Consider the following 15,606-nt stretch of genomic DNA (forward strand, 5'->3'; position numbering starts at 1 on the left):
ACCTGGCAATAGGCGACACCTATAGATACCCAAGCGCAATTACACGGGCTAAACACTCGCAGCCCATGTGCGATAGATATGTGGGAAAGAGCAAGTCCTCCTGAATAATATAACAACACTCTTAGAGGATATAGGTACGGAGCCCACAGGTTCAGGCCCTCCATATACCTTTTAAAAGTGTGTGTTTTTTCTGTGTTGGAACAAAGTTTATTAAAAGGCAAATAAAAGTTATTTTTTAATAATAGGACCAGAAACGGGAATTATAGAGGCTCATTTGCATATAATAAAACTTCATTTTTCTCAGCAATGCGGCACATAGGAACATGGGACCAACACAGATGCCTTCAGCTGCCAAGCGCACATGTAACAGGTCAGCCAGTGTCATAGGTACAAAACTGCTGACAGATGCCCTTTAATGGAGGTGGTGTGGGGCACATGACTCGCCTGTGACTTGGCTGTGTTTTCAAAGCCAAATCACTGTTCTAAAATAGTTGGACACATATTTTTGTACTGCGTGACTTTTCTGCGTCTTACTGTGTCACCGTGAAAATCTCAAGCGTATATAGCAGGAAAATCCGTACTAAATTGTGTGAATGTTGCTGCAGATTTGTTGCAAATGTTACCTTCAACATTGCTAAGGGTGAAAACTGAGTCAGATATTTGCTGAGGATTTCAAATCCAGACCGCAAGTCAAGCAATGTGTGGATTCCGACACAAATCCTTTGCAGCATCTGAATGAGATTTGTGAAAATCTCATCCACTTCCTACTGTAGACACTGCAGATTTCCTACACACAATTCAGCTGTTAAAACCTGCCGCGTTTAGGCTACATGTGCTTGTACCCTGGGGTCATAGACCCAATAGGGAAATTTCCCGGTGGGCCGAAGCCCAGGGGGCCACCCAAGCCCTCCTCATGATCGCTGTCCAGGTACATAATGATCTGATTAATTAATGCTAGGAACATCAGTTACTTTTGCACCTGGCCAGCAGCCGCAGGTCCCTCCTGAATTCAACTGTATACCTGTCCTAAGTATGGTGATAGGGCGGTATTTTGTGCTGCACTGTGGTATTTGGTTCTGCTGTTGTAGTATTTTGTGCTGCACTGTGGTATTGCTGGCCCGTCTACTTCCGTTGTCCTTGCCTATTTGTGTTTTCTTCTGTCAATTTGGACCCGCGTACAACATGTGACCACTTTTAGTTTTTTTCAAGGGCCTTTTTAAGTTCCCAGTCCGCCCTTGGTTGTACCCTAGAGGTAGGTCCACATGTAGTAGATGTTTTCCAGAGTAATCCACTGCAAAATCTGCATTTGTTATCCACGTAGATTTTGCAGCGAATAGTGCTGCAGACACATCATGGATTTCACCTCTGTACGGTAAATGTAGTGAAATCCTTGACAAATCTGTAATGCATGCACTACTACAATGTGGACTGTCGGATGCAGATGGCGTACTCCACTCAAGTTAATGGGTCCGCGTTCGCAGACAGCGGGACAAGGTCAGCGCCCGTGCATTGCCGGGCATGGCTGGCACACGGTCGTGTGCATGAGGCCAAATGCTGTAGAAATAAGGCCATGCAGTGGCAAACAGCATTATAAATCAGTATAATGCCGTGCACTCCTGCAAAACGAGCAGTGTCCAGAACTGGTAAGGGTCCATTCACACGTCCGCAATTCTGTTCCACATTTTGCGCCCCGAACTGGAAATGCGGACACGCACTACTGGGTCTGCATTTCCGTTCCCGAAAAAAATAGAACATGCCCTATTCTTGTCTGCAAGTGTGGACAAGAATAGGCATATTCAATTAGTGCCGGCGATGTGCGGTCCGCAAAATGCAAAAACGCACATTGCCGGTGTCCGTGTTTTGCGGATCCGTGGATCCGCAAAACACACACGGACGTGTGAATAGACCCTTATCACGTTCACAACACGGAGCATGATTTCCAAACAGCATACGCTCATCTGAAGAAGCCCTAAGGCCTCTTTCACACGACCGTATGGCTTTTTCAGTATTTTGCAGTCCGTTTTTCACAGATCCGTTGTTCCGTTTTTTGTTTCCGTTGTGTTTTTCCGTATGGAATATACAGTATACAGTAATTAAATAGAAAAAATTAGGCTGGGCATAAAATTCAATGGATGGGTCCGCACAAACGGAACAGATACGGAAAACATACGGAGTACATTCCGTATGTGTTCCGTTTTTTTTTTTAGGATCCATTGACTTGAATGGAGCCGCGGACCGTGATTTGCTTGCAATAATAGGACATGTTCTATCTTTCAACGGAACGGAAAAACGGAAACGGAATGCATATATACGGAGTACAATCCAGTTTTTTTTTGCGGAACCATTTAAATGAATGGTTCCGTATACGGAACGCCAAAAACGGCCAGCAAATGGAAAAAAAAACCGGTTGTGTGAAAGACAGTGAGTTCACACAGAGAAGCCGCAGTCAGTGTAGTTTCCAAATGCAATGGAAGCAAAATCGTGCAGCCATTAACAATTGGTTTGAAAAATGTGTAAATTTGTGATGACACCGCATGCCATCACGGTTTGTGGCTGCTACACTTACTGTGAATTGTCTTTGGGGCTAAAATAATTTCACAGTTATGACCGTACATTACATTTGATAAATACCATAGCACAGTTTCCACTGATGTATCATTGTCATAGAGCTGTAGCATTCAGGAAAGCTGCATCCGTGAACACCCTGCACTTTGGTCTCCGTGTCCATTTCTTTTAATTATTTACAAAGTGACAATAACCGGATTTTGGACTCACTGCTCTCATCTTCATTCCCTTTATGTTTTTCACTGATGGTGCGTTGTATAAAAGGTCCTTGGGGGTCATTTAAGAACAGTTTTAGGCCTCTTACTGGCGTAAAATTGTCGCACGACCCCTTTTTTGCAACTTTTTAAATGCCTGTGTGACAATATTTGTTGCACAGCGTTTTTACACCTCATTTGACACAAAGGAGTGTCTAGGGAGCAGCGGGGCAGAGAAGGGTTGTGACAGGGGCAGAGAAGGGTTGTGGCAGGGGCAGAGAAGGGTTGTGACAGGGGCAGAGAAGGGTTGTGACAGGGGCAGAGAAGGGTTGTGACAGGGGCAGAGAAGGGTTGTGACAGGGGCAGAGAAGGGTTGTGACAGGGGCAGAGAAGGGTTGTGACAGGGGCAGCGAAGGGTTGTGACAGGGGCAGAGAAGGGTTGTGACAGGGGCAGAGAAGGGTTGTGACAGGGGCAGAGAAGGGTTGTGGCAGGGGCAGAGAAGGGTTGTGGCAGGGGCAGAGAAGGGTTGTGGCAGGGGCAGAGAAGGGTTGTGGCAGGGGCAGAGAAGGGTTGTGGCAGGGGCAGAGAAGGGTTGTGGCAGGGGCAGCGAAGGGTTGTGGCAGGGGCAGAGAAGGGTTGTGACAGGGGCAGCGAAGGGTTGTGACAGGGGCAGCGAAGGGTTGTGACAGGGGCAGCGAAGGGTTGTGACAGGGGCAGAGAAGGGTTGTGACAGGGGCAGAGAAGGGTTGTGGCAGGGGCAGAGAAGGGTTGTGACAGGGGCAGAGAAGGGTTGTGGCAGGGGCAGAGAAGGGTTGTGGCAGGGGCAGAGAAGGGTTGTGGCAGGGGCAGAGAAGGGTTGTGGCAGGGGCAGAGAAGGGTTGTGGCAGGGGCAGAGAAGGGTTGTGACAGGGGCAGAGAAGGGTTGTGGCAGGGGCAGAGAAGGGTTGTGGCAGGGGCAGAGAAGGGTTGTGGCAGGGGCAGAGAAGGGTTGTGGCAGGGGCAGAGAAGGGTTGTGGCAGGGGCAGAGAAGGGTTGTGACAGGGGCAGAGAAGGGTTGTGGCAGGGGCAGAGAAGGGTTGTGACAGGGGCAGAGAAGGGTTGTGGCAGGGGCAGAGAAGGGTTGTGGCAGGGGCAGAGAAGGGTTGTGGCAGGGGCAGAGAAGGGTTGTGGCAGGGGCAGAGAAGGGTTGTGCCAGGGGCAGAGAAGGGTTGTGGCAGGGGCAGAGAAGGGTTGTGGCAGGGGCAGAGAAGGGTTGTGACAGGGGCAGAGAAGGGTTGTGACAGGGGCAGAGAAGGGTTGTGACAGGGACCAGGACCCTGGCCACAGAAAATATACTAATATAACTCCAGGAAAAAAGATACCCGAAAAACTGGCTAGCGTAGATTTTCGAGCAAGGACTACCAAAGATACAGCTAAGGGTGGGTTCACATCACGTCTTTGGCACCCGTTTAATGTATACAGTGGAAAAAAATGCAAAACCAAGCACACCACGCTTTTGTATCCTGCAGAGTCTGGTAAAAAAAAAAATATATGTATATGTTAACATACATTTTATTTAATTTTTTTTACAATGGAACTCTATGGTGAACAGATGCCACTGTATGTGATCAGTCTGAGGCATCCGTTAACATATACGAAACGTGATGTGAACCCAGCCTAATTTATGACGAGGTGCGCACCAAATTAGGCGCATCTTCCGGCAACAAAGACAGAGGAATTGTTCAGATGGGAAAACGCCATTAAGGTCAATAACTGTTACCTGCCGACATCCCTGATGTGTTACGGATGTGTATTCGGTTTTGTCGTATCAAGCCACGAACAGTAGCTGGGAAAAGAGACCTCAGTGACTGCAGACAAACCATGCCAGGCAACTAGAGAGAGAAGAACCATACATTCATTAGGATTATCATACCCAGGATCGCTCCGCCCTGGCTCTTAAAGCACGCAACAAAGGTTTTCAGCAGCAACACCATTTGGAAAACTAAACAGTTGCAGAAGAGCATAGAAAAAAAAAATAGAGGCCAGGCACTAAATATGGCAAATAGATCAAGAAAAGATCCAGAGACACAGTGGTTGCACTTTGCTTGGAGTCAGGGGCAGTAAACTTGTATTCAGATGCTGTGGCTGAAGTGCAGGCGTCTTAGGGCGTCTTCACACGCAGCAGATTTTGTGGCAGAAAATTCAGCGACTGAAAATCAGTTCCATTCAATCCACACACATGGATTTCTGCATTTCTTCTTTCCATTAAGGTACATGGAACTGATTTTGTGGACAAGAATAGGCATTTCTATAATGGGCCGCCCATTCCGTTCTGCAAATTGCGGAACGCACACGGGAGGCATCCGTGTTTAGCAGATCCGTAATTTCCTGACAGCAAAACATGGCGATGTGGTGTGAATGCACCCTTATCCTGAGGAGGAGTTTATACTTTACAATCATATGCCATACGGCCAATTACCGTGCAACAAAACCACATTTGTCACGCTTTTGCAACATGGTTTTTGGATTTTTACTGGTGAAAAACATTTTTCACCTGTAAAACCGTGACAAACACATGTAAACTCAGGCTGATCAGGTCTGAATGTAACTGGTTCATTAAAGGGGTTGTTCCTTTTAGGACATTTATGGTACATCAATAGGATATACCATAAATGTCTGATAGGTGAGGGTTCCTCCTCTGGGTCCCGCTCCCCTCACAAGAACGGGTCCCCGAAGTGAACAGGGAGCATATTGTGCATGCGGACATGCTATGGGACTTCCAAAAATTGCAGAGCCAGTGCTTGGCTATTTTTGGAAGTCCCTAAGCGTTGAATGCACAGTGACTGCGCATACATGGCTTGCTCTCCATTTACTAGGGGGCCCTGTTTTGGAGGGAGGAGCAGATCCCAGAGGTGGGATTCGCAGCTTGTGCAGATTTATGGCATATCCTATTGATATGCCATTAATGTCTCTGATGGGAATACCCCTTAGGGTACCCCATTGACTTGAATGGGTCCGTGAACCGTTGACCGTGAAAAAAATAGGACAGGTCATATTTTTTTCACGGCCAGGAAACGCTGATCACGGATGCGGCTGCCAAACGGTGCATTTTCCGATTTTTCCACGGACCCATTGAAAGTCAATGACCCATTGACTTTCAATGGGTCCGTGGAAAAATCGGAAAATGCACCGTTTGGCAGCCGCATCCGTGATCAGCGTTTCCTGGCCGTGAAAAAAAAACAAAAAACGGAAAACGGAACCACGGACGCGGATGCACACAACGGTCGTGTGCATGAGGCCTTAAAGTGTATCAGGCTTTCCACTGCAACATGCCTTCTACTTGGACACACTGGACAGGTCAGGTTTACAGATGCTGGGTGTAATCAAGAATGGTTTCATCCACTGACAACAATCAAAGATCTTTAAAATAGTGACAAACTGACACAATCATGAACTTTCCATTATATAGGTCTTGTTGTTGACATAAAACCAGTAATTCCTTGAGATTCCACTAATCTCTTATCAGTAGTGACTGCAACCAGGCTTTATTTATTGGAATGGCTCACTAAGGCCTCTTTCACACGAGCGTTTACGGATTCTCTTAGGATGCGTTCAGTGAAACTCACAGCATTTTGCAAGCAAGTTCAGTCTGTTTTGTCTGCAATTGCATTCAGTGTTTCACTTTTTTCCATGCAGGTGCAATCAATTTTGATGCATTGTTCACGCACGTGCAAAAAAAACCTGAAGATTTACATACAGCATCTCATAGCAACCATCAATGAAAAGCGCATTTCATCTGAATGCACCATTCACTTCAATGGGGCCCGTCCTGCATGAAAAATGCTGAATATAGCACATGGTGCGATTCTCACGCAACGCAGAAATGATGTGTGATAAAAAAAAAAAAACTTCATGTACACAGACCCACTGAAATGAAAGGGTCAGGATTCAGTGCGGGTGCTATGTGTTCACGTCACCCAATGCACCCGCATGGAAAACTCGCTCGTGTGAAAGGGGCCTAAAGGTCCCGTTACAGGGGTAGATGATTGGTACGACTGAGAGACGAACGATTCGTTTCTTGGTGTAATGAACTTTGCAATAATGACCCTTTAGACGCGCTGATAATCGCCTCGTGTAAAGGTACCTTATGGTCTGTCTTTTTTTAGGCCTCTTTCACGCGGGCGTGTGCGCCCCATGCACGAGCACAGTCCGTGGGGCAACCGCAGTGGATCGCGGACCCATTCACTTTTAATGGGTCCGCGATCCGGCCGTTCCGCAAAAAGATAGAACATGTCCTATCTTTTTGCGGAACGGAAGTACGGGACGAAACCCCACGGAAGCACTCCGTAGTGCTTCTGTAGGGTTCCTTTCCGTGCTTCCGTTCCGCATCTCCGGATTTGTGGACCCATTGAAGTGAATGGGTGCGGCACCCGTGTATTGCGGATCCGCAAATGCAGTCCGCAATATGGCAACGGGGCGCACACGCCCATGTGAAAGAGGCCTTAATCAGATAATCTTTATTAGGATTTAAAGCATGGAAATACAAAGAAAACCCAACTCCTGGACCCCTCCCAAGCCCCTTACCCCGGTCCGGTTTAAATGAACATATGCATGAGAGACACCGTGTCTTATCATGTACACGGGCACATGAGGAGATTATAATATCCAAGGACTAAGATATATTAATCATCTCAATGTCTGCTCGAGGATCCTCGAAGATCATCACAACAGCCATTTAGACTCAGACAATGAATCAAAAAATAGAGATTAACCAGTGTCACCGAGTGCAACGACTGAAGTGTCATTCTACTTTGTAGCATGAAGAGCCATACCTGGGGTATCTAACCATGGATCCCACAATTCTTTTAATTACTGTCGCCCTTTTACAGCATGACCTACCTCAGGTGCGGACGATACAGGTGAATCCATGACTGGTGGCGTGTGCACCCCAGATAATACATCCAGAATCTATTCTTAAGATTTTGCTCACTTGGTATCAATTTTTAACCAACTGGTTAAATAGTTATAAAGTGTGAAAGAAGAAAGTCCACGTCACTGGAAGGACTCAAAGTCAGGCCGTCTTTTACCATTGACTTGTATAGAACAGAATATGTGAATATAATCTTAAAATGTCATCAACTAGAGCAGTGATGGTCAACCTGATGCTCCCCAGCTGTAGTAAAACTACAACTCCCAGCATGTCCAGACTGCCTACAGCAGGGCATGGTGGGAGTTGTAGTTTTACAGCAGCTGGAGAGCCCGCAATTTGGCCATCCCTGAACTAGAACTTAGCACAGGGATGAGCAACCTTCGGCACCCCAGCAGTTCTGAAACTTACAACTCCCAGAATCCTCTTTTCACTTCTGTGGGAGTTACAAGAACAGCCGAGTAAGTTTGCATGCTGGGAGTTGTAGTTTCACAGCATCTGGAGTGCAGAAGGTTGCTGATCCCTGGCTTAGCACTATGATGACTATTAGCAATTACTCCCTGTAAAGTCAACGAGGGCCATTTACAAACACATGTACGGTATGTCAGTTTTTGGCATAAAAAATGTCGCAAGACCCCTTTTTGCAACTTTTTAAATATCTGTGCAACAGTATTTTGTAACACAGCCTGCTTATGCCGTCCTCACCACTTTGGATTTGGGAAATTTAACCAGGCGTAAAAGAGAAGTAAAAACTACTCCACTCAGGGGCTTCAGTACTTTTTACTCCAGGCACATGGACTGCCAGAGGTGCGCTAAATTTATGACAAATAAATTATGGGAGTCCTCCAGCAGTGGAGAGGGGAAACAAAGACATTCATAAAAAGCCGGTCTTTGTAAATGACCCCCCAATGCTGGAATGCTGCTATAGATGCAAAAGTTGCTGTGGGGCACAGTCAGTTCTAGTTACGCCACTGGCTGCCGGAAAGGGCCATGGTGCTCAAGTGAGCCCTGCAATGTTTTCCTCGGCCAGTGATTGGCTGCAGCGGTCTTGCGCATAGACGGCACATGATCGACTGCATAGCGATAAACAATGGCCGTTATGGACTCTCGTTGTGCCGGATTATTAAATGACGAGTACTGCTTTTTTAATTCATTTCTTGCCTTTACGAAGAAATATCCTGGACAAACGCTTCAACAGAAGCTATACTCATTTTTTTCACGGAATTGCTGTTTCACCAGTCACACAATATATTTCTTCAATAATTTTTCGCTGTGCGTAATTGTACTCTTATAGGTTACTAGGATTTTCATTTGCACTAGGAAATCGAGAATGAAGGGCTAATGATACAAACAGCAGTCAAAACACTCACCTTGTACTCTGAATGTGCAATTAAACATTATCCCCGCAGAAACTGGAACACAAAACCAAGGTTCCTGAGGAAAATTAGTTCTTGGTATTTCAGCGACACCTAGTGGTGTAAGAACAGAACTACTATTAGGACTATTATTATTTACTACTGTTATTGCTATTAATAAATAGTACGTGCAGTAACTCTTTGTGAATCCTGGTAACCATATGAATAATGTTACTCTTTTTGAATCTTCAAATTACTCAATGGTCATAGTTTTTCTTTTTGAATCTTCATGTCTCTCAATGGTCATCGTTTCTGCATTCATATGTCTGTTGGTCATCCTCCTCCACATTTTATCAAATACTCTAGAACAGGGGTCAGCAACCTCCGCAGCTGTTGTGAAACTACAATTCCCAGCATGCGCACCTGATCAACTGTTCTGTGAACTCCCATAGAAATAAATGAAGAAGCATGCTGGAAATGTTTCACAACAGCTGGAGTGCTGAAGTTTGCTGATCCCTGCTCTAGATGTTGGAAACGATAAATTCCTGTATTAATCAATGGTATTATTTTAAAAAAGAAGACTGCCATGTGCAGCTCCACCTCAATCACATATTGTTGCCATTGGAAACAGTCAACAAGCATGTCTTAAAGGGAATCTGTCACCAGCGACCTCCCTATCCAACTGTTTGCACGGACACATAGCTGTGGTTGATCTGTTTTTATTTTGTAGATCTGAGGCTCCGTTCCTGAGTTATTATACTTTTTCTTAATATGCAAATTAGGCCTTCGGTGCAATATGGGCATCACTATTGCTCTTGTTTCACCCAAGCTCCACTCATTTCTGTAGCCAGCTTCTTCTTGCCTGATTTGATTGACAGGGCCAGGCAATGGCAAAGCAGTGATGGAGGGAGGGAGCTTTGGTGCAACAAGAGCAATGGTGACACCCACATTGCACCAAATGCTTAATTCACATAATAAGAAAAAAGTATCATAACTCAGGAACGGAGCATCAGATTAAAAGGGTCCATTCAGACGTCCGTAGTGTTTTGCGGTCTGCATATTGCGGACCGCAAAACACTGACGCCACACATCGCCGGCACTTATTAGAGGATTCCTATTCTTGTCCGGAAGTTCGGGCCCGCGGACCAGAAATGCGGATGCGGACAGCACACTGTGTGCTATCCGCATCTTTTCCGGCCCCATTGAAAATAAATGGGTCTGTACCCGTTCCGCATAATTGTGGAACGGATCCGGACCCATTCTACGGACGTCTGAATGGACCTTAAGGCCTGCTGCACACAAACGTTTTTTTTTTTTTGTTTACATACTAAATGATACTAAATGATAAAACACTCGGTAAGGCCTATTGCACACGGACGTTTTTTTTCCCCGTTTACTGGACGTTTTTTGCGTTCCGTATACTGTCCGTATACGGAACCATTCATTTCAATGTGTCCGCAAAAAAAACGGAATGTACTCCGTATGCATTCCGTTTCCGTATTTCCGTTTTTCCGTTCCGTTTTAACATAGAACATGTCCTATTATTGCCCGCAAATCACAGTCCGTGGCTCCATTCAAGTCAATGGGTCCGCAAAAAAACGGAACACATACGGAAATGCATCCGTATGTCTTCCGTTTCCGTTCCGTTTTTTGCTGAACCATCTATTGAAAATGTTATGCCCAGCCCAATTTTATCTATGTAATTACTGTATACTGTATATGCCATACGGAAAAACGGAACGGAAAAACGGAACGGAAAAACGGAACAAAAACGGAAACACAACGGAAACAAAAAACGGAACAACGGATCTGTGAAAAACGGACCGCAAAACACTGAAAAAGCCATACGGTCGTGTGCAATAAGCCTAACACTGACATGGAAAAGGATCTAGGAATTTTTATAAACAGCAAACTAAGCTGCAAAAACCAGTGTCAGGCAGCTGCTCCCAAGGCCAAAAAGATAATGGGTTGCATCAGAAGGGGCATAGATGCCCGTGATGAGAACATAGTCCTACCACTTTACAAATCACTAGTCAGACCACACATGGAGTACTGGGTACAGTTCTGGGCTCCTGTAAACAAGGCAGACATAGCAGAGCTGGAGAGGGTTCAGAGGAGGGCAACTAAAGTAATAACTGGAATGGGGCAACTACAGTACCCTGAAAGATTATCAAAATTAAGGTTATTCACTTTAGAAAAAAGATGACTGAGGGGAGATCTAATTACTATGTATAAATATATCAGGGGTCAGTACAGAGATCACTCCCATCATCTATTTATCCCCAGGACTGTGACGAGGGGACATCCTCTGCGTCTGGAGGAAAGAAGGTTTGTACACAAACATAGAAGAGGATTCTTTACGGTAAGAGCAGTGAGACTATGGAGCTCTCTGCCTGAGGAGGTGGTGATGGGGAGTACAATAAAGGAATTCAGGAGGGGCCTGGATGTATTTCTGGAGTGTAATAATATTACAGGTTATAGCTACTAGAGAGGGGTCGTTGATCCAGGGAGATATTCTGATTGCCTGATTGGAGTCGGGAAGGAATTTTTTATTCCCCTAATGTGGGGAAAATTGGCTTCTACCTCACAGGGTTTTTTTTTGCCTTCCTCTGGATCAACTTGCAGGTTAACAGGCCGAACTGGATGGACAAATATCTTTTTTCAGCCTTATGTACTATGTTACTATGTTACATTCCGTTTTTTGCGTTCCGTATATGGACTGTATACTGAACCATTAATTTCAATTAATTCTCAAAAAAATGGAAGGTACTCCGTATGCCTTCCGTTTTCCGAATTTCTGTTCAAACATAAAACATGTCCTATTATTGCCCGCAAATAACGATATGTGGCTCCATTCAAGTCAATGGGTCCGCAAAAAATTCGGAATGCATACAGAACACATCCATATGTCATCCGTTTTTTGAGGATCCATGCCAACTTTGCCCATGTGTATACTGTGTGGGGATTCGCTCTGGTAATTAGGATAAGCGGGCCCAGTACAGAGGCAAAATACAAGTTCGTAATTCAAACTTCAGTGTTTATTCACACACGATGCCAAAAACAAAACGTTACTTTTGCAGTGTTGGTGTTACTTCACACCCAATAGCAAGGTAATATAACAAAAGTCACCTTGGTGGCAGTTCTGCCTCAGAAAGTTCAAATACAGGCTTTAGACGGCCTGTTCCCCTGACACACGGGTCTCCGCTCTCCAGCCCAGCACAGGCCTCAATTCCCAGCACACAGACCTCCTGAGCTCCACTGTCAGACGGAGGTAATCCTCTCCACCTGGCAGTGCTGGCTGGTTTTATGCCTGGCAAAACCCGGCCTGGAACGTGGGGAGTAGTCACCCACCCAGCACTTTGACTACTCCCAGGAAGAGCCGTCCCGGATCAGCTATTACAGCCATGCTAAGTACCAAGGTGTCAAACAGCAACTGCTGCTGACACATGAAAACCGGCTCTTACTCCACCGAGGCCAGGAACCTCAGTGACATGTACCTGTCATCCACGATGATTCCTGGTACTTTCTTACAACTGTTAAAACACATTACTGTACATTACATTAATGATTAAAAAAAATTATGTTTCTGTTTGCGATCCGCAAACAACGGATCGCATACGGAAACCATACAGAGATTTTTTGAGGCACTACGGAACGGAAACATAACGGAAACAAATAACGGAACAACGGATCCGTTAAAAACGGATGGCAAAATACTTCAAAAGCCATACGGTTGTGTGCAAGAGGCCTTAGGCCCCTTTCACACAAGCTTGACGGATTAGGTCCGGATGTGTTCAGTGAAATGCGCACCATTTTGCAAGCAAGTTCAGTCAGTTTTGCCTGCAATTGCGTTCAGTTGTAGTTTTTTTAGCGCGAGTGAAATGCGTTTTTCACTGAAACCCCATTCTCTTCTATAGTGCCAATACATTTTTCACGCAACGCAGAACTGATGCGTGAAAAAAAAACGCTCATGTACACAGACCCATTGAAATTAATGGGTCAGAATTCAGTGCAGGTGCAATGCGTTCACGTCACGCATTGCACCCGTGCGGAAAACTCGCTTGTGTGAAATGGGCCTTACCTATTGATTTGAATGTCTCTGTGCACTTATTAGGGACATGAACTACTTTGATCCGTGATGCGGACTAAACGCCCATTAAAGTCTATGGGTCTGTGAAAATCACGTACACAACACGGATGGCGTTTTTCACTGATGACTGATTGGAGATGCTTTGGAAATTTTCAGCTGAGCAGTGTCCGTGGATTATGGATGACACACGAAGGGTAAAAACAGACAAATAGACCAAACACAGATCCTTCACGGACATCTTCACGGATAAAACACAGACGCTTTTTTTCAGGGATGTGAATCTAACACGGAAATGTGGACGAGGCCTAAGGCCTCTTTCACACGAACATTACGGATTCTCTCAGGGTTTGGTCAGGAAAAAACGGATGGTTTTGCACGCAAGTTCAGTCAGTTTTGTCTGTTATTGCGTTCAGTGTTTCAGTTATTTCCAATCCCTTTTGGATGCGTTTTTCACGTATGTGAAAAAAAAAAAAACTGAAGAATTACAAGCAACATCTCCTAGCAACCATAAGTAAAAAACGCTTTGCATCTGGACTGTATCGTTTCATGGAAACCCCATTCACTTCTATGGGTCCAGGGTGGCGTGAAAAACGCAGAAAATAGAACATGCTGCGATTTTCACGCAACGCACAAATGATGCGTGAAAAACAACGCTCATGTACACAGACCCATAGAAATGAATGGGTCAGGATTCAGTGCGGGTGCAATGCGTTCAATTCATGCATTGCACCCATACGGAGAACTCGCTTGTGTGAAATAGGCCTAAGGCCCCTTTCACACGGGCAAGAATTCTGTGCGGGTGCAATGCGTTCCCTCACGCATTGCACCCGCACTGAATCCGGACCCATTCACTTCAATGGGGCTGTGCACATGAGCGGTGATTTTCACGCATCATTTGTGCGTTGAGTGAAAATCGCAGCATGTTCTATATTCTGCGTTTTTCATGCAGGCCCAATAGAAATGAATAGATATGCGTGAAAATCGCAAGCATCCACAAGCAAGTACGGATGCGGTGCGATTTTCCCGCATGGTTGCTAGGAGATGATAGGGATGAAAGCAACCCCGGACCCCATTAAAGTGTATTCCCTACAGAATACCTAACCCAAACCTGAACTTCAGTGAAGAAGTTCGGGTCTGGGTACCACATTCAGTTTTTTCTCACATGCGTGCAAAACGCGGAAAAAACTGAAGAACGTAACGCAATCGCATACAAAACTCACCCCACTCGCAGGCAAAATCGCACGATTTTCCCGTGATGCACCTGCATCCAATCGCCCATGTGAAAGAGGCCTAAGGCTTCCACGCGAAGGAGTTTTCTGTCCAGATGCTGTCCATTTTTTAAATGCATAGCATCCGCACTGAACAATGACCCATTTATATCAATGGGTATACCCTCATAAGCGTTGTTTTCTCCTTACTATCTGTCCTTAGTATCTGTCCGTTCAGGAAAGATCGCAGCAGGTTCTGTCTTCGTCAGTTTTTCACGCAGGACTGACCCATTCAAGTCAATGGGTCAGTGAAAGAAAACTTACAGTGCACGGATAGAATCCATTTTTCACTGCTGATTGCTAGGAGATGTTGTGTGTTATGCTTCAGTTTGTCTTCTTTTATGTGGAAAACGGATGTGATACAGATGCAATCCTGATGGGGAAAAAATGAAACACTAACAAAAGACAAAAGTAATTCAACTTGCATGCAAAATCATTCGTTTTTCACTGAAGAGACCCTGACAAATTCCATATCTCTAACTTATCAAATTACCGTTTTTTTTTCTTTAAATTTCATTTAACAGTGGTGTATGGACAGGTTTACTCTATAGATGAGCTGGATAGATTGATCTACATGAACTCAGTTCACTTGTAGCACCAGACTGGCCCATCCAATGACCAAGTGATGCAGAGGATTCCGCTACAAAATTGGGTGATTTCACTATTAACCTATTTTTGCATGACCACAGCATTTGTGGGGTCATTTCTTCAGTATAATAACATTACAGGTTATAGTTACTAGAATTCTGGAGAGGGCTGCGTGAAAAACGCAGAATATAGAACATGCTGCGACTTTCACGCAACGCACAAGTGATGCGTGAAAAACATTGCTCATGTACACAGCCCCATTGAAATGAATGGGTCCGGATTCAGTGCGGGCGCAATGCATCACGCATTGCACCCGCGCGGAAAACTCGCTCGTCTGAAAGGGGCCTAACACATTTGCAAAAACTTGAAAAAGAACCAGTAAGAAAGTGATGTATGTTGTGTTAAACTGGTTCATCTAAGCCTCATGTGTGATACTGTCTGCTGAGCTGTGTATCTGATCTTATCATGTATGATACTACCTGCTGAGCCACTGTAACTAAGTCTATTATGTGTGATACCGTTTGATCTGGTATTTCTAAGTCTATCATGAGTGGTGCCACCTGGTGAACTGATGTATCTAAGCATATTTTGTGATGTATTGTCTGCCGAACTGGTGTATCTAGTAATATGATGTGTGGC

The 15,606-nt window shown here is 45.1% G+C and overlaps 1 protein-coding gene across 4 annotated transcripts in view; it reads right to left on the reverse strand.

The window, feature by feature from the left end:
• DGLUCY (D-glutamate cyclase) overlaps nt 1-9,136 on the reverse strand; it is a 131,308-nt gene extending 122,172 nt beyond the window's left edge. For 3 of the 4 annotated variants that reach the window (XM_040412108.1, XM_040412107.1, XM_040412105.1), the window contains exons 1-2: nt 7,639-7,794; nt 4,520-4,631 (exon numbers count right to left, since the gene is read on the reverse strand). In XM_040412108.1, the coding sequence (XP_040268042.1) occupies nt 4,520-4,631; nt 7,639-7,668 (142 nt within the window). In that variant the 5' untranslated portion in view covers nt 7,669-7,794. Of the gene's footprint in view, nt 1-4,519; nt 4,632-7,638; nt 7,795-9,036 lie in introns of those variants that run through there. The other variant, XM_040412109.1, reaches the window with a different exon arrangement.
• Between the last annotated feature and the right edge of the window lie 6,470 nt (nt 9,137-15,606).

This window comes from Bufo bufo, chromosome 11 (assembly GCF_905171765.1).
Source record: "Bufo bufo chromosome 11, aBufBuf1.1, whole genome shotgun sequence".
In the NCBI taxonomy this organism is placed as follows: Eukaryota; Metazoa; Chordata; class Amphibia; order Anura; family Bufonidae; genus Bufo; species Bufo bufo.